This window comes from Stegodyphus dumicola, chromosome 6 (genome assembly GCF_044657685.1).
Source record: "Stegodyphus dumicola isolate Sdum_Otavi_A_Nest chromosome 6, ASM4465768v1".
In the NCBI taxonomy this organism is placed as follows: Eukaryota; Metazoa; Arthropoda; class Arachnida; order Araneae; family Eresidae; genus Stegodyphus; species Stegodyphus dumicola.
The window spans coordinates 149,304,395-149,328,038 of record NC_140773.1 but is presented as its reverse complement, the minus strand read 5'-3'; the positions used below and the strand labels follow the sequence as shown (position 1 = coordinate 149,328,038).

Below are 23,644 nucleotides of genomic sequence, written 5' to 3'. Positions count from 1 at the left end.
CTAAGAAATATCTTTTGAATTAAAAATAATGTTATTAGATATAATAGTAATACAGGTTATACTGAGGTCATTAATAAATACTAAACCTTGTAAGCAGTTAGTGGCATGTTTTGGTCTAGTAATCTTTGACATATCTTAATTGTGTGGTCATGTGACTAGAAGTTTTGAAAACTGTGTTCCCATGCTTTAGTTAGTAGTCTCAGGAAAGACTTGAATGTATAATTAAAAAAAAAAAAAAAAAAGTGCGTTCAATATTAGGAGTTAAAAAAACTATGAAACATGTATATTCAGTGAAGCACTGTTTATGTGGTTCTCATTTATATGTCATTTTTTCCTCTCCCCCAGTTCATTCCCATTCATTAATAGTGAAATAGTAAAATCTATAGTAAAATCTTAATTAATCATAAAAAGTAAAATCTTTAATTTACATTTCATAATTTTAATTACACCTTTGCCCTGATATTTTCATTGATATTTCTTTTTGTAACTCGAAAAATTTCTCTTTGGTGTTTTTTTTCATAGCACCAATAATTTCTCCATGCACAGTTTCTTTTTTTCAGCAACATTTAGAAATTTTACATGAAAATGTGAATAGGGAAAACAAAATGTGGGATGTTCCAGATGTGGGTTAAAATCCATTTGATGGCTGGGAAGGGAATCACTAGGAGGGATAAACTATAATGTATAATTTGCAACCAGTGCTAAAGTTTCGATGTCTCGTCTAATTGTACCTGTATCTGGCATGAAAGGTTTGTTGAAAGAAATTCCATTCCTGTGTCATTTGGTAAACACACATTAAAGTATGTTTTCTCAAAAAGAATGATGAATATTTAAGTAATGAGAATGTGGAAAGAAATGAAGAATGAATTTGACATCCTGTTTATGATGTAATATATAGTGTAGACATACTCAGAAATTTGTTTATTGCAAAATTACTGAGAAAACTAACAGAGAGCCAGTTGTTATTGCACACTGTTAACCAAATATGGTAGCTCTTTCATTTCAAATCATGAATTGTACAATTAAAAATAATTGTGAATTATACAATTGAAATTATACAATTAAAAATATGGAACGTAATTTATGAAATACATCATGATTGTCATGATCGTCACTTTTAGCATAACGAACCCTTTTTCTGTTATTCATTGAAAGTGGGGTGTCGGAATCCACAAAAAATTCAAGAAGTTCTTTTTTCTTTTTGCGTTATGTCATATACAGTTGACTTTCCAATGTCATACTCTTTGCTTAATTTTGAGACGGATTTGCCTTTATCCATTTTTTTTGCAGCAATTCCACTTTTTGTTTGATGGACATCGAAACAGGCTTTCGCTTTGTAGATCCTTTGGCAGCTCCAGAATTGGAAACTCTTTTCGACATAATGGAAAGTTCAAGCTTACTTTTTATAAAATTACTCTAACAGTCTGCAAAAAATAATAAGCTGGATCCAATTAGAAGATTAAGGAACAGCACAATCTGCAACATTAACTGAAATGCCTTAGAATCAGTAAAGATAATTTTAGTCTAGCTTATACCATCCATTATACATTAAATGCGTAAACCATACAAAAAAAAGTTTGTGGCTTTGAGATCCGGATTATAGATCATTCTGGATAATGGACGTCCAGATTATGGACTTTTTACTGTAATTAAATTCATGTTGCATTCTCATTTATGTGTCTTCTATTCCAATACGTTGTTTATTTGAGAAAATTCAAATGCTTTGGGCAACATTAAATGAAATTTTAGCAGCTTGATGCATGCTATGCAATCTGAAATTAAAATGGTATAATACATTTTATTATTTTTCATATATGTAAATTTTTTTAATTTGTATTTCTTTCTTTTTTAAATTATTTTAGAGTAAATAAAATTGTTTTCATGAAGCAATGTATATTGTTAGGTTTGCGATGTTTTTAGATTTTACACTAAAATTTTATTTGGTAGCAGGTAGCACCCCATTAACTGAAAAGGGTTAGAGTTGACTTTAAGGTACCCCTTGTATTATCGCAAAGGTGTTGTTTAGTAGCCATAGTTCGGAACTACGTAGTACACTGGTTATCATAAATTAAGGAAAAATCACAAAAATCATGATTACTGAAAAAGTTACATGTAGAATTTTATGAAACGTACCCACAATATACAACATATAGTAAGGTATCAAATAACATAAAAATAAATTACCAGACAATTATGGTAGTATAGAAATTAGCACATGTATAAAATGAACAAATCGAAGGTGTCAGTTTGCTATAGGATAAGTACTTTCAATATGGAATATGGTCACCCCTAGAAGCAATACAGCACATACAACGATGCGTGATGCTTTCAATTATTCGGTCTATCAGTTCCATAGGAAGCGAGAGCCATTGCTCTTGCAAAGCAGTTGCAAGCGTGGCAAGGGTCTGAGGGGGCGGATTGAGAGCAGCTAGACATCTCTCTAAAGCATCCCAAACATGCTCAATAGGAATTCAAGTCCGGGGATCGAGCTGGCCACTCCATGCACATAATTGTTTCCTGTTGAAGATAGTCATCTACGATGCAAGCCCTGTGTGGTCTTGCGTTATCGTCCTGTAACAGGAAAGCATCACCTATTGCCCCGGAACATGGGCACACATAAGCATCAAGGATGTCATCTCTATAAACAGGACCATTCACGGTTTCCGTTGGAAAGACATGGAGGTCTGTGCATCCACCCCAAGAGATGCCACTCCAAACAGACACTGCCTCTTCCGTATGCATCTGTTTAACGGATGTTTGACAGATGATAACAGGTTCCAGGTGCTCTCCATATCAAATAACGCCTACTATCGATTTCTAGACTAAACCTGGACTCATCTGTAAAGAGAACAGCCCTCCACTGATCAGGCGTCAAGTGGACATGTTGTCATGCCTACTGCAAATGGTCCTTCCTATGGCGTGACGTGAGTGGCATGCAAATGGCTGGTCGTCTCACATACAGACCACTTTCATGAAGCCTTTTCTACGCATAGTTGACGTTGACACCAACCTTCCGGTGGCTGCAGCAAGGGAGGATCTAAGAAGAGTCCGAGTAGCGGTTCTGTTTCAGCGTGCACATAATGTCAAATATCGGTAATCGGCGCTCGTCGTAGCAGTTGGCCATCCTTGGCTTAACCTCCTAGATGCCGAATCTGTGGTTTGAAATCGCCTCCAAAGTCTATGAACCACAGAAGGACTCACATTTAGCCATCTGGCCACTTCTGTTTGACTTTATCCTGCCTCTAGTCTCCTAATGGCTTTCCATAGTAGTTCTGCAGGCAAATGATGCCTGGAGGTCATTGTTACGAATTGGCTATCTCACATTTCTGATGTCACTATCACAGTAAAATATGTGAACTTGCTCTCAAACATGGACTTTTATTCTCCTCGCAGATGATGTATTCCGAATGCAGTGCCACTAATTTGCATATTGCAGTTTTACTCAGCTACTGTTACTTGGCAACATACTCAAATTTTACATGGTTTGGCATATTTTTGAGGGAGTTATCGCTATTTTTGTGATTTTTCCTTAATTTATGATAACCAGTGTATATTTTGACTCTTATTTTTGTGAATTTCTGTGGCGACGCCGATATATGGATTGTAGTTCTGATAATTTTAGGAAGTTTTCGGATGCTGTTAAAGAATTTTGTGTGCCACAGACTGAAGACGAATGAATTTCTAAATAAGGTAAGGGGATTTTTGCTTTGTGTAGGGCTAAAATACATAACAGGTTTTTTCTTTTTTTGTGTTATTTTATTATTTGGTTTAAAATGCAGTTTATTGAGATTATGTATTTTTTGTTTGCCTCTACTGTAGAATTCGGTGCTCCTTTGACTTTTTAAGTGAAAATATATCGATGTGTACATGGACAAACTCAAGGGAGTGCATAAAACATAGTTTGTGCAATTCAGGGATTTGTTTTTAAGAGAAAATAGGTCAATGTGTACAATTGATAAAGTCAAGGGAGTGCACGATGCCATTTTTCTGCAATTTGGGGATTTTTTTTTTTTAAGTGAAAATAGTTCGATGTGTACATGGACACCGAGCTTGTGCAATTCTTTGACTTGTTATTTTGGCTTGTGTAGCAGCAATTTTTGCGCCAAAAATCACCCTAAGCAGGCCAAAATAACAAGTCCAAGCATTGCACAAACTCAATATCCATGTACCGCCAAAAATCACCAAGTTTCGCCAAGGGGTACCCTAAAATATACTTTTACCTTGAAAAGTTCTAGAAATTTTTCAGGAATTTAATTTTTAATCCATAGTACTGTGTTAAGGTAGAGAAAAAAAAATTATATGCCAGGCAAATAAAGAATGAACCCTACTTTCTTTTTAAGAGATAATATATTGCCCAGAAATTTATTTGCTAGTCATGATGCTGCTGGGAAAACTTTCAAAGGCTTATTTGAATCATACTTATGTAAAGTATAAAACTGAACAGTGTGTCAGATGATAGAAGATACATGCATACGTATGCAGCTACACTTACACATGTACATGCATTCGTGCACACACACAAAATTTGTATGTATATTAAAATCTTTTAAGAAATTGAAAAAAAGTATGGCATCCTCATTTTTTTGCATTAATCATAATATTAAAATTCCTGTGTAGCTTGAGCAAACTTTTGTTGTGTATTAATCTCGCTTGTCAAACAGTAACATAAGATTAAATACACGTATTTTGTCATGGTCAGAAAGCAAGAGGCCCATTGTTAGCTCAGACCTTGGATGTAGAGAGACATAGGAGACAATATGGATTTGCCTAGCTTTGTCCCATTTTTAAAGATATCCTCTGAATCTCCAACCCTTCCAAACATACAAAATAATAATAATAATAAACTATCAAGCTTCTAAGCAAATAAAATAGCATGATGAAATTAAATTTACATAATAGCATCAATATAATACTATCACTAAAACCTTGTGGGATCCTTACTTGTGTATTTCTCAGTTACTGTAGAAAGTGAAGAATCTTAAGAACTGCTAAGCGAATAATTGCTTAAGTTCATGTGACAAGAAACAACAAGATGGAAGGGTAACTAACCCTTTATTATTCCAATAGGATATAACATAACTCCATCTTGGAGTGTACATTAAAAGCCGACACTCGGGCTTGAACGGAGACTAAGAAATTAACTAAAACTAATTTTAAACTAAAGAGATATAGCCGAAGCTATCAAGATTCTAACCGAGTTGGCCCCTTAACTCTATTTGACTACGAAGCTATCAAGGGCCTGAGTACAGCCGAGCGGAATAACAGCTTTGCGAGAAAGTAGCTAAAAAGGCAGACGGGGGCAAATCAGAACCTCTGATTCTCTCAAACTCAGCAAGTAGAACTTCGCGGTGGTTAAATACCGCTCTTTCTCATTATGTATTCAGAGTGATTCTAAAACTACGTTCTGGCCGGAAGTAGTAAGGTAAAGTTAAGAATTTGACATGAAAGGAACTTAAAATTTAACTGTTAATAAAATTTACACAATCCTTACAACTTTACAAATAAATGTACACTGCGCAGAAAAAAAGGGGGGATAGTTCTATATCTTTCATTCCTCTGAGCCGATTGACGAAATTCAAATTGTGTATTTTTATGTCTTGAAAGTGCGACTTAGGATATATATACTAGATTTATATATAGCAATTGTTCTAATATAGGTATTTTGACACAAAATCGGACTTTTTGTGAGATGACATGCCAGTTTTTTATTTTGCATATTTCGATTCTACAACTCAAATTTTGTAGAATTGGTGTAAAATTTATCTTGGTGCATTTTTTTCAGTTTGCGCCAATTCACTTGGTGAACTTCTTAAATAGCAGCCTATCTTCCTTTCCTTTTTACTTCCTTGTACGAAGTAAAAAGGAAGTATTCTAATCACGAAAAGTTTCAGGCAGCATGTTTTAACGAAAATATCCATTTTGATTATAAGTTTTGTACCTCGTACACATGTAGCTGTGCACCTCGTATTTTGGTTGCAATTGGCCTCACCAAACGTATATAAATATACTTATATATATATATCCTCTCTGTTACCTGGCTCATTAATCTCAGTTTCTTTATGTTCACAAATTGTGCATTGTAAATTGTGCAATGTTTGCTTTAAAAATCATTGAAAATACCGTAATTTCCGGAAGAAAGGCCGCATCAGCGTAAAAGCTGTACTCGAGAAAAATGGCGGGAAAAAAATTAAAATTACACAGAAACGCCGCATCAGCATAAACGCCGCAATAGATTAAATTGCGCGTGACATCGTCGTGGGCCGTATAGATGCAAAAACTCAACCTAAGTCCTGATATATGACATACCAGTTAAGAAAAATGCATAAAATGAAACCATAACTCAAAAATAAATTAAAGGTAAGAAATGTATAGCTTCTGTGCCGTTTAGAGACATTTTCAAAAATTTTCCGCTCCCTAATTAAAAACTATTCAACAAGTACTTGTACCCAAACTGATGGGATCTGTATTTGGCAGAATGTCAAGAAAAATCCATTCATGCTGAAGGAGAAATACGTCAGAGTTCGTTATTTCGAGGCAAGTGGAGTCGTGTCCGCCTTTGAAAAAAATTGCAGAAAAGGCAGGGGTGGGAAGAGGATGGGTCCTGGAAGATTCATCGAATGGCAGAGGAGAGAGACTATTCAAACTGATGAGAATGTTGATTTGAAAGAGGGAAGAATGTTATTGTTCTGAGATCTGGTTTAGGGTGAATAAGGCATGTTGGTCTGTTCAAGGGAAAGAATGTAAACAAAATAACGTTTGCAAAAAGCAACTGAGTGGTGTTTTGTGTGGAAACAGCACCAGTCTATGCACAATGACAAGGCCATCCAAACTATGTACAATGACCATCATAGGAAATATTTTATTTTTAGTGCACCTAAACGCCGCACCCGCTGAAAATTTAAGTTTTAAACACGTAAACGCCGCAGTGTTTCTTCCGGAAATTACGGTACATAAAAACTTCTGGTTAAGGTTTTTATGCCTTTAGGAAATCTGCAAGCAACATTTGTGGAATTATCAACAATTTAAAAGCACTTAAGCGTAATTTTAAGTAACATGGTGGATATGTTTGTTTACATTTGAAACAGCAGAATAGTAGATTTGTTGCCAATCTAGAGAGACTAAGCTTCGCAATAACAAAGATAACACCTTCATTTATTATTGCGAATTTAATCATGCTTAATCCTTTCTGGAATTTTTTTTAGGAAATAAGTGTTTAAGATTTACTTCATAATTTTTAATATAGATATTTTGAGTTTTTATGTATTTTTGCCTTGTTGCGAATAGAGAACTGAATTAATTGAATGAGAAAAACTTAATCGTTTGTGAAAAACTGTTTCTTTTTTTCTTTTTCTTTTTTTTTTTTTTTTTGTGTTTGCTTAATTTCTTTTATGCATCATTCTAGATTTATTATAATAATTGAATAGAACATGTGGCAACGATTAGATTATTCTTCAAATGATATAAATTTTGTGCATTCTGAGTTATAATATGAATGAAATATAACGCTGTGAAATAAACCAACATCAGAGTATCGCTATGGTAAACAAATATAGTGAATTTGGTACTTTTACGTTTTGCCGGCGCAACCAATAAAGTCGCCAGTAATGGTACAACTGATGCCAAACGGAATATCCTCACTGGTAATCTTTTACACCTCAATTTCAAAACAAGTCGCAGCCATTTTTTATCAGATTGATTGTTTTGTCAATACTGGCATACAATTACATAGAATTTTTATCAGATAGTACAATTTTATGCCATAAGGCCATTTACGGTAATTAAGTCAATTAGAATGCAATCACACCAATTACCTGAAGGCGAAAATATAAAAAACGTCACAGGGTTAAATTTATCAATTCTAATGAGAATACACTAGCGAAGTAAAGCACTGCGGTTTTACATAATTTCTGAATAAGCTATTCATACGAATGGAAATAATTCTTGCATTTAAACTTATATTCCAAATTAAGATTTAACTTGAAATTAATGTAGATAATTACTGAGAGAATTATATTTTTGTAGCGTAGTTTACGTGAGATAAGATCACTTGGGGTCACGTGATAACGAACCGGCGAATCAGGATGTTGAACCCTGATAGCATAGTAAATTCTTAAATTAATGTCTTTTTACAAATTTATTGGCTTTTTACAAAATTTTAAACCATATTAAAATGTTTATGCCTTCAAAATAAAAAATTCTAATAATATGCTAACATTTGTTAACATTTTTTATGTGTATACTGTATCTTGTTGCCAATAAAGTCTGCTTGACGAGATTTGCGCTGGCAAAATGGAAAAGTACCGTGGATTTTAAAGAGTGCATTTATTCTATTGTGGTTTATGCACTATCAACAAAGTAGATTTAATTCAATCCAATAAGTTTAAATGAAATGCAAGAAAAAGTGCGTATAATTTAATATTCCGTACAAGGAAGCCATGTAATGTACACATCAGATTTTTTTCTTTGTACACAAGGGGAAAAAAGATCATCGCTGATACTTTCAAATAATTTTAACAAAGTGTGTAAACCACATTTGGTGTTATTATCACTTATAACAAATATGCCAAATTTCCAAATGTGCCAATATGTCAATTCACATATATCTTGAATAAAAAACCCTTAATTTTTTGCAGGTACTTAATTTTTTGCATCTACTTTAAGATGATGGTAAAAATTTTTATAGGTTACCATTCAAAAAGTTTATAAAAATTATTTTAAAATACAAATTTAAAAAATAAATCATAAAAAATGGGCAAATTTTATTTGCAATGAACCTAAATTTAAAATGTGAAAGAAAGAATCAAATAAGTTTAATAAAAAAGAGATATTAAATAAATATATATCAAATTCAATTAACATTGAGGAGCTAAAATTTTGAGAGCTAATTTTTTAAAAACTACTCATGTGATTTTTACAACACTTGGCAGTTCGGAATAATTTGAGTCATAGAATCGAAATGTTTAAAAAAACTGGCATGTCATTTCAGAAAAAGTCCGATTTTGTTTCAGAATACCTATATTAGAACAATGCTATATATAAATCTAATACATATTGTAAGTCGTGCTGTCGAGTCATTAAAAACCCAAGTTGAATTTTGTCTGTCCACCCAGTAGAACAGGAGATATAGAGCTGACCCCCCTTTTTTTTGCAGTGTACATGTATTGCATTTTAAACTAGAATTTTGGTAGAACTAAAAAGAAATTTTGCTAGAACTTTCGTTAGAACTTCAACTAGAACTACTTTCTAGAATAAAAGCTCAGGAATTGCCATGTACACAAAAATTCCATATTGTTGAGCCATATGGAGTTTTCGTGGGTTTATTATATTATATATAACAGGGTTTATTACATTATACAGCTACAATTTAATTTCAGGAAGGGGCAGTGACTTTTATCTAAAACCAATGTTTTTGTGGCTGGCTGTATTCTGTTTAGAAACTGAAACTTAAGTGGGCTGCAGCCTCTTCAGCTCCGTCCTAAAACATGACCATGAAGTGTGTAAAAATGCAGCTCAGAATGAATGGAAGAAGAAATTTTCACTCTAAATGTATAAAAACTGTCATCTTATTTGTTATTATCTTGAATAATAATAATAAAAAAAACTATATTTAAAATTTTATAAGATTTAAAAAAAAGTACCTTTGAGACATAAAAACTGACAAAATTTGTAGGCCTTAAATATATAAAAGCAAAATTAATAATGAAACCCTGTTAGCCATGCAGGTTGGCAGAGAAATGTTACCAAATTTGCACCAAACATTTCAGCAGAAGTTTAAAGAAGAACACCATTCTTTATTTAGTTAGATAATCAACTGATTCAAGTTACAGATAGCATATAGAAAACTTAAATTTCTTATATAATTTTTCATGTTGCCTCACCATTGCTTATCTGTTTTTAAGTCGCATATTGTATCCATTAAAGGAAACTTTTCTTGTTGCGAGGATCCCATAACTTTGAAAATATTCTACTGCATGCTGTTCTGCAGAAGGCCAAATATTAATAATATTTTTTAATATTATTAATATTTTATATTATTAATATAAAAATAGGTAAATAGCAGTTAATATTTATCTTTTGCAAAAACAAGTTGGTTTATCATAAATTAATTGAGTTTACATCAGTGGTATGCCATGGTTTTTACCGAAGGGTACTAGATATAAAAAACTGTTATACGCTTATCTAAGATAACTGCACAGACAGCAGTGGTGGTCATCTTAGAGAGACTGTTAAACTCTAGGTTATTTAGTACTAGTATTTAACAGTATTCGCATAAATAGTGGTCATTTTCAGAAGTAGTCATTCATTTGAAAGAAGTGATAACACAGGGTTTATTATATTTTGAGTATGGAGATTAATGATACAGTTTGAAGACTAATGAGTACAATAATAGTTAAAATGCTTTAACAAATTTATGAATACTGTATAAAAAGTACCACTTTTATGAAAACTGTATAAAAGTACCACTTTTTATACAGTTTTCATAAATTTGTCATAAATTTTCATAAATAAGTCAAAAAGATCTTACCATAATAAATAAATAATTTGGATTTGATGGATGAAAAAAAAAAGTTTAAAATATTTCATCTAAAAAAGAAAAGAAGGCCAGCAAAAATTACTTTTTATTTTACATGCTGTTAATCATTTTGAAATTATATAATATTTCATTTTGAAATAACAGGTATAATGTTTTATGATTTTACAAATGAGAACACTTAAAACTTGGAATTACTGCATCATTATATTTTGCTTTGCTTAAGAACAAACACTTTCATAAAAATAAAATATAGGTGTAATATTTAAATTAATTTCACTTATAAGAATCATTAAAATTTGTTATGACCTGCCAGCAGTAATTTACAGTGTATCTAAGGGCAATTACGGGTACATGTGAAAGCCAGCTAGTCTTTCTTCACATAGAACCAATGAGACCCCCAAAACACTTGACTGTACTAATTCAGAAGTCAAGCAACAAAAATCAGCATTATATTTTCAAATTTTCACAGGACTAATTTTGATGGCTTTACCAAACCACCATCCTCAGCTGAAAAAACGCAAATGAACGAGATAGGATATAATGATCAGATAAGATAAGAAAGCCTTGACAGAAAATAAGCTACTGGCGCCATCTGTTCATGAAACCGGAACTAAAACCTAATTTCTTTAAAGGCCGAAGGCAAAGATGGATTGGAATTAGGATTGTTAACTAGAACAGAAAGATTTTTTTGAATGTGAAATGCCTCTAGAAAATCCAGTTCTCCAATGGAAGGTGTTTTTTGATTAATTTTGGCAGCAGAAAAATTGAAAGTGTGATTTTTGGGCCAACAATGTTGAGCAACAGAAGACTTCTGTGTTTCCTTTTTGCTAACATATGCCTCATGTTCCTTGACGCAAAATTTTAAGGCTCTCTTAGTTTGGCCAATGTAAATTAAACCACACTGGCAAGGAATCCTATAAATACACCAGGAATTCATATTCGGAATGGGGTCCTTGAGTATGGAACTTGGAATTTTATTGATGGGAGAATAAACGACCTGAAAGTTAAATTTCTGCAAAATATGTGCAACTTTATAGCTAATTGATGGAAAGAAGGGAATGACAACAGAATTTTTATAATCTCCAAAACAAGAGTGTGCTTTTAGTGTGTTAAGATGAGAATTTTTTAACTGCTTGATTAATAATGTTGGGTGAAAAGCCCCTGCCAATAGCTATTGCTTGCTTTTAAATAATTTAGTTCTTCATCAAGGGATAGTTTGGAGGAGCAGACTAACCGTAGTAAACCGTAGTACTGAAGTTGGATGTGTTACGTGTGACCAGAATGTTGAGAAACAGAAGGGAATTGCAAGTCTCAAGTTCAAAATTGAACTGAATAGCAGGATCAATAGAATTAATTGTTGAAAGAACTTTATTTAAATCATGTTTATTACCAAACAGGGTAAAAGTATCGTCTATATAGCAGAACCATACAGGGAAGTTTAAAGTTTCAAACAATTTTGATTCATAATAATGCATGCCAGGATTATGAATCAAAAGGTATGATATCAGCCAGGATCTCTACATGCATTATTATGAATCAAGATGATTGTAGTCAAATGGAATGCAGTCTCAAAAGAGGTAAAATGATGTTCTTCTAATGCTTTTGAATGTTAGATAAAAGTACACTTGAAAAGGTTAATGAAAAAATGCTAAATAAAAATATGCTTGAAAAGGTTATTGAAAAAATGCTAGATAAAAAATACACTTAAAATGTTAGTGGACTACTCTAATGTCTCTAGTCAGCTGCTGGCATGTTACTGGTTTATGTAAAATGAAGGCAAAGTTCTTATGGGTGTGTTGTGATGTGATATGTATCCATTATTGGAACAAAATCACATTATTAAGCGACAGTATCCTAAGCAGGCTTTATGATGGTTTTACAAGTTTCTCATTTGTTACATTTTTCAGGGGAGGAGGGAGATTTCTAAAATGTACCAGTTACTTGAATGTCAGATGGTCAAGTGTTTAGTGTATATCCTTTTTGAATTGTGCTTTACTGTGTTTTAATTACTTTATAGGTTAATTTTAAATGGAAATTCCCTAGTAATGAATTTTATATATATTATCATTATTCCCTAGTGATGAATGTTATATATATTATCATTTTGCAGTGTTATATTTTTTCATATAACACTGGAATTTATTCAGGTGTTTTGTCGAACAATTTTTATATCATTTTAGTTGAAAGTCGCAAGAATATTTTCATTTGTTTCGAAATCTTCTGAAATTTTTAATTTAATGAAAATTAACGGGTAATTTGCCTAAAATTTTTTTCTTTTCTTTTTTTTACCTAATTTGATTGCTTAATTTTGCATTGTACTGTCTTTGGAAAATGCTGTATTTAATTAAAAGCAAGTGGAATTATCTTAGTAGTTTTACAGATCTTGTGTTATGTTATGATACAGTTTTTAAAATACTGTAATTTTTATCTTGCCATAATTATAGATGTAGATGTTTGGAAGCATTTTGTATTAAATTAAGCATATCATTTAGCTCGATTTTTTGATGTAGTTATTATCTTTCTTTAGAGGCATAATCGGCAAGAACAGAATGAAAAATGTAGAAACTGGTTACGTACAGGCACCTGTGCTTATGGGAATACATGTAGATATCAGCATGATCCTTTTCCTGGATCGTCAAGACGAAATACTAAATCTGAAAAGTATGTATTTTATTAATCATAATTAAAATTATGTACATATTTTATGAGTAGTATTATGTTCTCTTTTTAATGCCCTTTAATTCATTACTTAATAATTATTGTGCAATATAATATCTATAGCATTTGTTTCCTACTTAAAAAAACTTTATAAAAAATCTGCGGTTTTTACTATTTACATTCCTTTATTTCAGTGTGTACGTAAAATATGCAAAAGATGTTCCCTCCTTTTTTTTTAAATCCCTGCTCGGTTGATTTTACCTTCCAGCTAGGTATACTTGCTGTATCACCTTATACACAGATTTTTTAATGTTTTAAAGACACCTATTTTTTTTTTTTAACATGGAGTAGTGATATACAATATCATAATAGCCAGGAATTGCTCATATAAGATGCTCCCATCTTGAGGTGAAATAATTACCATTGGAGGTATATAAAAATGGATAAGTAAAAAAAATCAGGGACTTTGAAAAAGGCATGATCATCAATATCAGAAGATTTGTTTCCAGCCTCTCTAAATTATCTAATATATTTGCCCTTTCTCATGGATTATTATCTCATGTCTAGAAGAGAGGCAATCGAACAGAAAAATTTTATGCAGTAAGGATGATTTGGCCTTTCTCATGGATTATTATCTCATGTCTAGAGAGAGGCAATCGAACAGAAAAATTTTATGCAGTAAGGACGATTTTGGTCAGGAAATGTTGGTGAATGAAAGAGATAAAATGCAGCTGGCATGAACCATCTGCAACAACAGGACAAGAACATGATAGACTGCAGGTCTGTGCATGTGTCAAGTGCTCTCTCTCTCTAGATAACCCGTTGATTGTTGATACTTCAGAGATAGGATGATCCATTTATCTTATTCCAACAAGCATTTATGATGAAAGTTATAAAATTCATCATATTTACTCACTTTTATCAAATATATTTTATTTTTCAGGAGTTCCTCTTTTTTCGGGGGAGGGTATGTATACAGAGAAATTCTAAAGGCACACACGTCTCCAGCATGAAACCTGAATTTCGAAAAGTGTTATTGGTAAGAGAAACGGCGACAGAAAGAACATATTAGTAACTAGTACATTATATATGCTAATAAAAATAATCATTAATTACTACAGTAGAATTTCAGAAATCCGCAAAGCTTGGGACCAGAGGTTGTGCGGATTTTAGGATTTTGCGGATTTCAGGACAGAAAAGATAAATCATAATATTCAGACTAAAAGTGCAAAATAGTAAATAAGGCGTATTATATATTGTATATTTAATTAAATTATTATATACATTATTGCAATAACTTATTATATGCATTAAATTAATTTTTACATATATAAATTGTTTATATTTTTCATTGTATTATATATACATAGCATCAAGGTTTGCTGATTTCTCCTCATGCAAAGATTTCCGGTTTCGGATTCCGGTGTTAGATTCACTGTTGCTGTAAAATTTCAACAACTTTTCTTTATTTTTCCGTATATCATACACAGTCGTATCACAATTCCATACGATTCTGCTGCTAAACTGAGGAGTAGCACCTGTCTCCTACTTTCGCAGAATTTGCACTTTTTGCATTACCGTCAATGAAACGTGTTTACGTTTTTCAACGTCGCAAGCAGTAAAATCATGAGTGCGTTTCTACTCTGTAATTGTATTAAAAAGGGCTGAAATTTAAAATATTCTTAATTTATCCACAAAATATCCGGATAAAAAAAAAAGGCAGCACTAAATAATCTTATGAAATAACACAGCTCAGAAAATACAACAACGTGAATCGTGAACTTGAAAGAAGAGTTAAGTGAATCATCTGCTTTCTTACCTCGATGCAGATTAGAGGGGAAAAAACATTTATCATGGTGTCAATAATTTGGTATTTCCGTTATGACTCATTATTATTTGGTAATTATGACATCATTATTCGGTAAGTATTTTTCCTTCGATATTTCGTACTCAATGCTGTGGTTTCTGGAACCTATAAACTGAAAGTTTATATTTTGAGAGGCAACGTGGATTTCAGGAGTTGGCGGATTTCAGGTCGGTGGATTTTCTGTATTTGACTGTATAGATTTTTAAAAGATCCTGCTTGTTCATGCAAAGGAGTACAAACTCTGTTTTACAAATCTGAAGTTAAGCATGTTTTAAACAATGATAATATGTACTTTTGTCATTTTATTGTTGCTTAAAACAGTCATCCTCTTCACTTCCTTGCTTAGAAACTTTCTATTGACTGAAAATACTGTATAGGATAGGCAATAATTCTTTTGTCTGATGTCATACTTTCGTTTAATACTTCCAAAATTCTTTTTATATTTTTGCATATGCTCAATGATGAATGAATACATGCTGGTTTTGAGTAAATGGCACAATATTTTCACAATAGGTAAATAATTATGGCATCAGTAAAAATAAAAAAAAGTAATGTATAATTAGTCTCTTTTAAATACCATTTCCCCTTATATATGGCTGTTATATGCAAGTATCAGTTGCATATTTCTAATACACATAGTTGAACTATAAATTCACTTAAAATTATCTGAAAAAATAAAGATTTTGTTATAAACTCTTCACTTATTTTTTTAATATTATTAAAGCAGTTTTTTTATGGCTGATTATAGACTTATTTATTGTATTTTGAAGTGTTTTTACTTCCTTGTCTGAAGTAAAGGAAGTATTGTAATCACAAAAAATTTTGGGTATGATATTTCAATGAAAATATCCATTTTGACTGCTATTAAATGCAATTTAACAATGTTTTTGCATGACATTTGTACATTAGGACAGAATAAAGGACTCTTTTTCCCAAAATGGATTATAAAATTGATTTAAATGGATTCAAAAGGCAGTTTTTCGTGATGTCATTTATGTACATGTATGTATGTATCTCCTGTAACTCAAAAACAAGTTGACTTAGAATGTTTAAATTTTGTATATAGGACTGCTATAACATGTAGTTCTGTAACCATCTCCAAGGAACAGAAATTCAATTAAAACCAAATAATTTTAGTTTTAGGAATTTTAATTATTATTTTAAATTATTATTTTCAAAATTTTTATTCCTTTAAAACATAAAAATCTGTAAAGAAAAATTGTTAATCACAAAAATAAAAAAATCAAAAGTAAAAAATAATTTTTTTTTAAGTATTGAAAAAGTAGCTATTGTCATTGATCGTAGATTAATTGACTTATCAAGGGGAATAAACTAATCTACCATCAGTTAACAACAACTAATTAAGTGAGAGCATTTCGTCTTTCTTCGAAGTAAGCATCATATTTTTCTGCTAGAGCCAAATTAAAAGTCACAAATAATACTAATCAGAATAAAGACATTAGTACATTTAAGCCAAAAGAATTCAGAAACAAAATTAATTAGTAAATAATCTTTTAAATTTAAGTTACTCACTAAGAACACAACTAAACTAAATTGGAAACAACTAAAAAGGATGCTTACTTTAGAAGATACAGTCGAATCCAGTTAACTGGTCCATGGGATAATTGGACCAGCTGCTTTTTCGGACCAAATCCTAAAGAACCGAAACAAATCCTATGTACATAAGCCTAATATAATTCGCTTATTTGGACCAAAATTCCATTTAATCAGACCAAAAAACATGAGAGCAAATAAGAAACAGAAGCCACAAGTCGGCCGTGTACAGCGGATGTACAGGTGGACTGCAACATATGGGAGGATCTGTAGTTGTGGCTCCCCAGGAAAAATGCTTTATCAAAGGTCAGGAATTCCTTAAAGTGCATGACAAAAGCAAAATCAGTGGGAGGTAAACACGCACACCATTTTCTTTGACATGCGCCTCCGAGTTTTGAGGAAATGAACAATAGAGTGTCCGGCTCCACCTGAAAGGAATTCCTGCCTGTCAAACATGATTAAAGTTTACACTAGAAAGCTATCATTTCATCACCTTTTTATGATGATTTTGGTGCTAAAGCTTTGAATGGCGAGCATTTTATCTCCCTCTTGACCTCAACATCTTGAACCTGAAACACCAAAATTTCTTCAGACCACTTTAGTCAGTGAACTGTTTGCGTGTCTTGTCTTCCCTGCCAAAATGCCATGACGGGACTTGACATTAGCTTAAAAAATTGGTTTCTTAAATAAGATCAAGCAACAACCACAAAACACTAGTCAGCATCGGGTGGTGAAAATAACTGAATTGGCAAAGACTACAATTCCGCGCTTGATAAAAGAAAAATGAGCTGCGAGAAGAATGGGCACAATGTGAAGGACAAGGAGGAACTCCCAAAAAACGGAAGCATGAAGGCAAGGACCCAGATGTCGATGAGGCCCTTAATGAATGGTTTGCCATTGTTACTGGACGATCTGTGCAAGTAAGCAGCCCATTGTTAAAATGCAAAGCAGAAGAACTTGCTAAAAAGCTGGGCCATGATGACTTTAAAGCTACGGACGGTTGGTTGTCTCTATGGAAATCTAGACATGACATAAAATTCAAGAAAGCACATGGTGAGAAAGAAAGTGCTGATAGTGCAAATGCTGAAGAATGGAAATCAACAAAACTGCCGGAGCTTCTTGAAAATTTTTCAGCAGATGACATCTGTAATGCTGATGAGACTGGACTGTATTATTGTGTTACACTGGATGGCTTGTTAACTTACAAACATATTGCACTATCTGGGTCCAAAAAAGCGATGGATCACGTAACTGATTTCTGCTGCTCAAACATGTCAGGAATGGACAAGAGGAAGCTGTTGGTTATAGGAAAAAGCACTAAACCTCGCTGCTTTAAAGGACTTAGGGTGGAGATTTTACCAGTTGTGTATCATGTGAACAGAAATGTGTGGATGACCACTGAACGTTTTAAAGAATGGCTGAAGGATTGGGACAGAGAGCTACAACGCCAGTCGAGAAAAGTGCTGCTTCTTCTTGACAATTGTGCAGCTCATCCTCATTTAGATTGCTTGATGAGTGTCCAGCTGGAATTTCTACCTTCCAGGACCACAGCTTTGGTCCAGCCAATGGACACGGGCATCATAAAATATTAGAAGACCTTTTATCGTGCAAGGTTGGTTAATCACATCCTTGAAGCAATTGAAGAAAGTTTGCTGATCTCATCGTCAAAAGCCAACAAAGGTCAACATCTTACAAGCAGTTACATTTGTGGCCGACAGCTGGCGAAACGTGAGCAGTGAGACAATTCAGAACTGTTTTTCTCACTGTGGCTTTAAGCACTTGGTTTTGGAGATGGATGTGGACATGCTCATTGAAAGTGAAAATGATGATTTACATGTGGAACTTCAATTGGTACAAAATTGCAAAGAATTTTTATCCATTGACAACGAGCTTCAATGCTACGATGAAAATGAAGATTACAATGCTGCAATCGTTGCTCGAGTTGCAGCAAAACACACAACAGCATCGGAAGACCAAGAAAATGATGATGATGATGCCGCTAATAAGTTGGTTCAAGTAACAACACAGGATGCGAGGAAATGCAAAACTTTACGTCGGTATTTCATGCAGGAGGGAAATGAAGACAGTCCCATTGCTGCATTAGATGTTTGTGGCGATTTCGTTCACGTTCAATTCATCAAGAGAACGCATCAGATCACATTGGATAAGTTCTTCAAATGTTGACTAGAACTTGGTAAGAAATGTTTTTATTGTGCTTCGCATGTTGAGTATCTTGGAGATTGTTTCTTAGAATTTGCTTCTAAATTAATTTTCTGATTGAAAAAAGTTAGACTGTAGTTCTTGTTTTTATATGTATGTTCGTCATACGTGTGTACAGCACCAAAAAGTTCATAATTGCATTTTAGTACATGATTTACATGTACATTTACTGTCTGCTACATATAGCATGTCCCGTCTTACAACATAGGACATCTTCGTATAATCAGACCAGCCGGTTATTAGGATGAAAACGATCGCTTCCTGATGTGGTCCGATTAACCGGAATCGACTGTATATCCCCGAAACTCTCATTTTCAAACTCTAATACAAATGTAAAAACAAAAGTATATATTTTTTAACATTAAAAAATAATTTAGAATCAAAAGAAGATCAGAATTGACAAAATTCTTAAAATTAGTTATTTAAAAAAATTTTAGATCAAACCCTGGAATGAAATTAAAATTAACTTATTTGCCCACAAAATTTAAAGCAAAATGGCTGGAAATGCAATGCATTCAGTGATGGAATGTAAGAAGGTTATCTTAAAAAGTGTGGTTCTCTATTTAAGAGATTTTAACCTTAAACTGGGGATAAAACTTTTGAAAGTTTTTGGAGATAATATATTGAGGCTGGTACTAAAATAGTGCTTGGAGCTGCCATTTAGATAGAATATAAATTCTAAATAAAAGTAATAATGAGTAAATTAAGCCTATGACCTGTGCTAAAGCTGCAAAGTAATAAACCAATAATTTATAATTAGAAAACTTTTCATATACCACCTCCAAGGAATAGAATTTCAGTTAAAACCAAATAAAATTTTAGTCAGTATTTTAATTATTATTTTAAATTAGTATTTTCAAAATCTTTATTGCTTCAAAAACATAAAAATCTGTAAAAAAAAAAAAAAAAAAATTCTTTATCTCAAAAATACCAAAATCAAAAGTAAAAAATAAAATTTTTTTTTAAGTACTGAAAAAGTAGCTATTGTCATTGATTATAGATTAATCGACTTATCATGAGGAATAAACCAATCTACCATCAATTAACAGCTAATTAAGTGACAGTCTGTTACTCGGCTCGATGAGCTAAATTTTTTTATTCTCGCATGCTGGTAAATTGTGCATTTCTTGCTTGGTAAATTGTGAATTTTTTGCTTTAAAAGTAATTGAATTATGTTGTTTTTATGTTCTGGTTAAGGTTTTTTTGCCTTTAGTTAATCTGCTTGTTATAGTTGTAGAATTATCAACAAATTAAAAGTTGTTTAAGTGCAACTAAACCTAATAGATCAGCCATATTTCTTTACATTTGAAACTTAGCAGAATAGTGAATTAAGTCAGTTTCTGCAACTTCACAGTTTTTTGCCAAAGGGGACCAAAAGTGAACTCTCAGTTTTGTGCACCAAATAATCTGCTTTTTTATCTGCTGGCCGAATTACTTATTTTCGCCCAGAAATTCTAATTTTAATTATATATATATATATATATATAATTAAAATTAGAAATAATTGTTTAACAGTTTTAATTGTATTTGGTTTTATATATATATGTATATTTCAGTTTTTAATGACGATGTTTTGAGTTTTTATGTATTTTCACCTTGCCACGAAGTGAGAACTGAATTAATTAAATGAGGAATATATCTCTAATGAAATAAGTTTAAATGAAATGCAGCAAAAATGTGTATAATTTAGTAGGTCGTGCCAGGAATTCATGTGGTTACCACATTAGATTTTTTCATTTTAAATAAATCTCATTTATCATCAATCAGTTCGTTCATTTCAAATTAATCACATTTAATCAACATTTCTGATTTATTTCTATGGTGAATAAAATTGTGGAGATCTATTTGAAAGCCAATAAACTTCATTAGAAGTATACATCATTTGTAAACTTTATTAGAAATTTTTAAAAAATTTTAAAATTGTTAATTTCTTTGTATATGATGAAACTTCATTTTTTTGTAGTTTAATGTTACACTCTGTTTTATAGCTTTATGTCACATTTAAAATTAGCTGTATTATTAACGTGGAGTAAATTTAATATATCTTAGTGCTTCATAATTAAAAAAAAAACACTTGTGTGTGCCAAGTGATATATTCTCTAAAATTTATTTTATAGGGAAATGGATGAAAAAGATTTGAGGCATAAAGTTAGGAGCAAAAGAGATGAACCGAAAGAATCACGAACAGGATCAGTGTCTCCAAAGGTTTATATACATTTTAATCTTTTCATTAGTAGTAGCTTGAAACTTTCCATTTAATTAATTATTTAAATCTTGTGATTTTTTTCGTATATATATATATAATTTGTGTTTATTTAGGAATATTTAATATAAATGATTTCTTTTTATTGAAAAAGTGAAATAAAGTAAGGTGTAACTTTATTTAGTGCTGTAATTATTACTGAATGCAAGATTGGTGGTTCTAGATTTAAGCCAAAGAAAAACTCTAGCATTTATTAACTTCTGCAAACCAATGATCAGTATATTGTCCAGAATTGCAGTCCTTAAAAAGAAAAATCTGGCTGAAGTATATGTGGAAGAAACTCTAACCCCTAGCCCTACTGAATCTTTAACCGCTTGCCTGATTATCCCGAGTTGTCTCGGGTTCGTATATATTGCAGTTAATTATTATCCTGAGAAAACTCGGGTGAAGCAGAATTTGTTAGTAAGATTTCTTTTATCACGGTTTTATTCGGTCTGGAGGAAATGAAAGGAAATATTCAGCTTTGATTGGCAGTTTGCCAAATTTTGTTGGTTGCGCGATTCTTTTGGAGGAACTGATCACGTGTTTCCCTATTGTATTGTATACGTTGGCTTGTGGATTATTAATGTATAAAGAAGGATGCATGCATTGAAAAAAATAAAATGATGGCGATGATGCAAGATAGCGAAAGCGATGATTTTTCAGATAATAATTATGAAGAGGTGGGGGGGGGAATCAAATCCAATTAGACAGTCTACTCTGTGCTCCCGTGAAAGAGATTCCAGCGGTAAGCCAGTAAGAAAAGAGACCATATACCAGTGTAGAATGTCGGGCATCACTCTGTGTTGTCCCTTGTTTCAAAAACTATCGTACAAAGATTAATATTTAACTTTTTTCCGTTTGCTCGAGATAACTCGGGATAGTAAACTAATATTAAAAATAAATGCTTTTACACCTTCAAAAAATTAAAAATTCAACTTAAAACCTACATATTTTGATTTGTTTCGTTTTGTTGTATTTAATAATAAAATAAAAAAATGTGATGATTTTTTGCAATTTTTTCAAAAAAATTTGTAAGGGAAGTGGTTAAACAAATTACAGAACTCATTGGTGAGTGATTAACCCTGATAATTATAGCTACCTAAATATTTGTCCTACCCATGAAAGTTTAATTTTCTTTCATTTTCCCTTAGTAGGCAAATGCATGAAGTTGGTATAGCTGCTAAAATAATAATAAGAAATTCTGTTTTATTGGCAGTTGTAAGCTCAGTGTGTCTCATGTGTTTTCCATACATAACCTAAACATGAGTAAAATGCTTTTAGAAATTACTTCCACAGTGGCATCTATGGCTTTTGGTAGATTATTTATCAATTTATTAATCTTCCTATTTTTATATACATATCAATATCTCTATGAATAAAGAGAAGTAACATTCATTAAAATCATTTATATGTTGTGTGGTTTCATTGGTCTCTTCTTCTTTAAGGGTAATGTAACTGGGAAGGCGTATCTTGAAATGCTTCAAACAAGTATTTTGTCTGCTGTCCAAAACCTGTTTGTTGATGAATTTTTTTACATGCACTAAGACGGAGCTCCTTTTGATTACCATTGAGATGTCAGGTTGTACCTTGATAAAACTCTATCGGACAGTGGGGGGGGGCAAAGAGGTGCTCTTCAGTACCCACCTCAGTCTCCTGATTTGCCATCCATGGATTTCTACCTGTGGGGGGACTGTCAAGAATGATGTGTATGGACAAAAACCAGCAATAATCGACACGTTATGTGAAAAATCATAGAGTCATGTGCTTCCATTATGCCTGATACACTGCCAGCCATAGCTTGTTATGCAGTTTAGTGCCATGGGTGTTGTATAGAAGCTGCTGGTGGTCATTTCAAACATATACCATAATCCTCTCTTTTTTCTGCATATATGTCACGCAAAGTCAAATTTATCATGAGGTATGGCCTAGTAAGCAGTGAGTACATTTTTATAAAAAATGTCCGTTTTCTGTTTGTGTGGTTGTATAATTCATTTCAATCTACAGTTATCTTGATGAAATTTTGCACCCTTCTTCAAAACAAGAGGAAGTCACAGTCTGCATAAGATTTCAAAAAACCATCCCACGGGGGTCCACACTCAGGCAGTATATATAATAGAACAGGGTACTCATGACATCCATCTTGTGTACACATTAGCCATCTTAGGTTCACATTGTTGTTGTTACTTTCGCAAGTGAGTAAATTCTAAGAAAAGAATTTATATATGTATATATATTTTTTGCAAAAGATGAATTTTAATTAAAATTTTTACATAATTTCAATTTTGAAGTTGTGTCACTCATGTTGCCAATGTTGCATTCACACTATAAATTCTTACTAAAACTGCTAGATAGTGCCATGCTCATTTACTTTATAAAAGAGTGTACGATCTTTGAAGTAATTTAAGCACACTCTATCAGTTTTTCGAAAACAGCGAAGAAATGGCCAAAGGGGGATGGTGATTTTCAAAGAAAGATGTCATATTAGTTCATAATCAAGAGCATATCAGTTCTTACTGAGACCATTAGGTTTTCACCATGTTTAGTTATCTGTTTAGAACAGTGTAGA

The 23,644-nt window shown here is 32.3% G+C and overlaps 1 protein-coding gene across 3 annotated transcripts in view; it reads left to right on the top strand.

Annotated features, from left to right (window-relative positions):
- Positions 1 to 23,644, top strand: part of LOC118198106 (uncharacterized) — a 207,124-nt gene that overhangs the window by 26,052 nt on the left and 157,428 nt on the right. For 2 of the 3 annotated variants that reach the window (XM_085818997.1, XM_035369711.2), the window contains 2 exons: positions 13,062 to 13,195; positions 20,951 to 21,038. In XM_085818997.1, the coding sequence (XP_085675123.1) occupies positions 13,062 to 13,195; positions 20,951 to 21,038 (222 nt within the window). Of the gene's footprint in view, positions 1 to 3,622; positions 3,691 to 13,061; positions 13,196 to 20,950; positions 21,039 to 23,644 lie in introns of all 3 variants that reach the window. The other variant, XM_085818998.1, reaches the window with a different exon arrangement.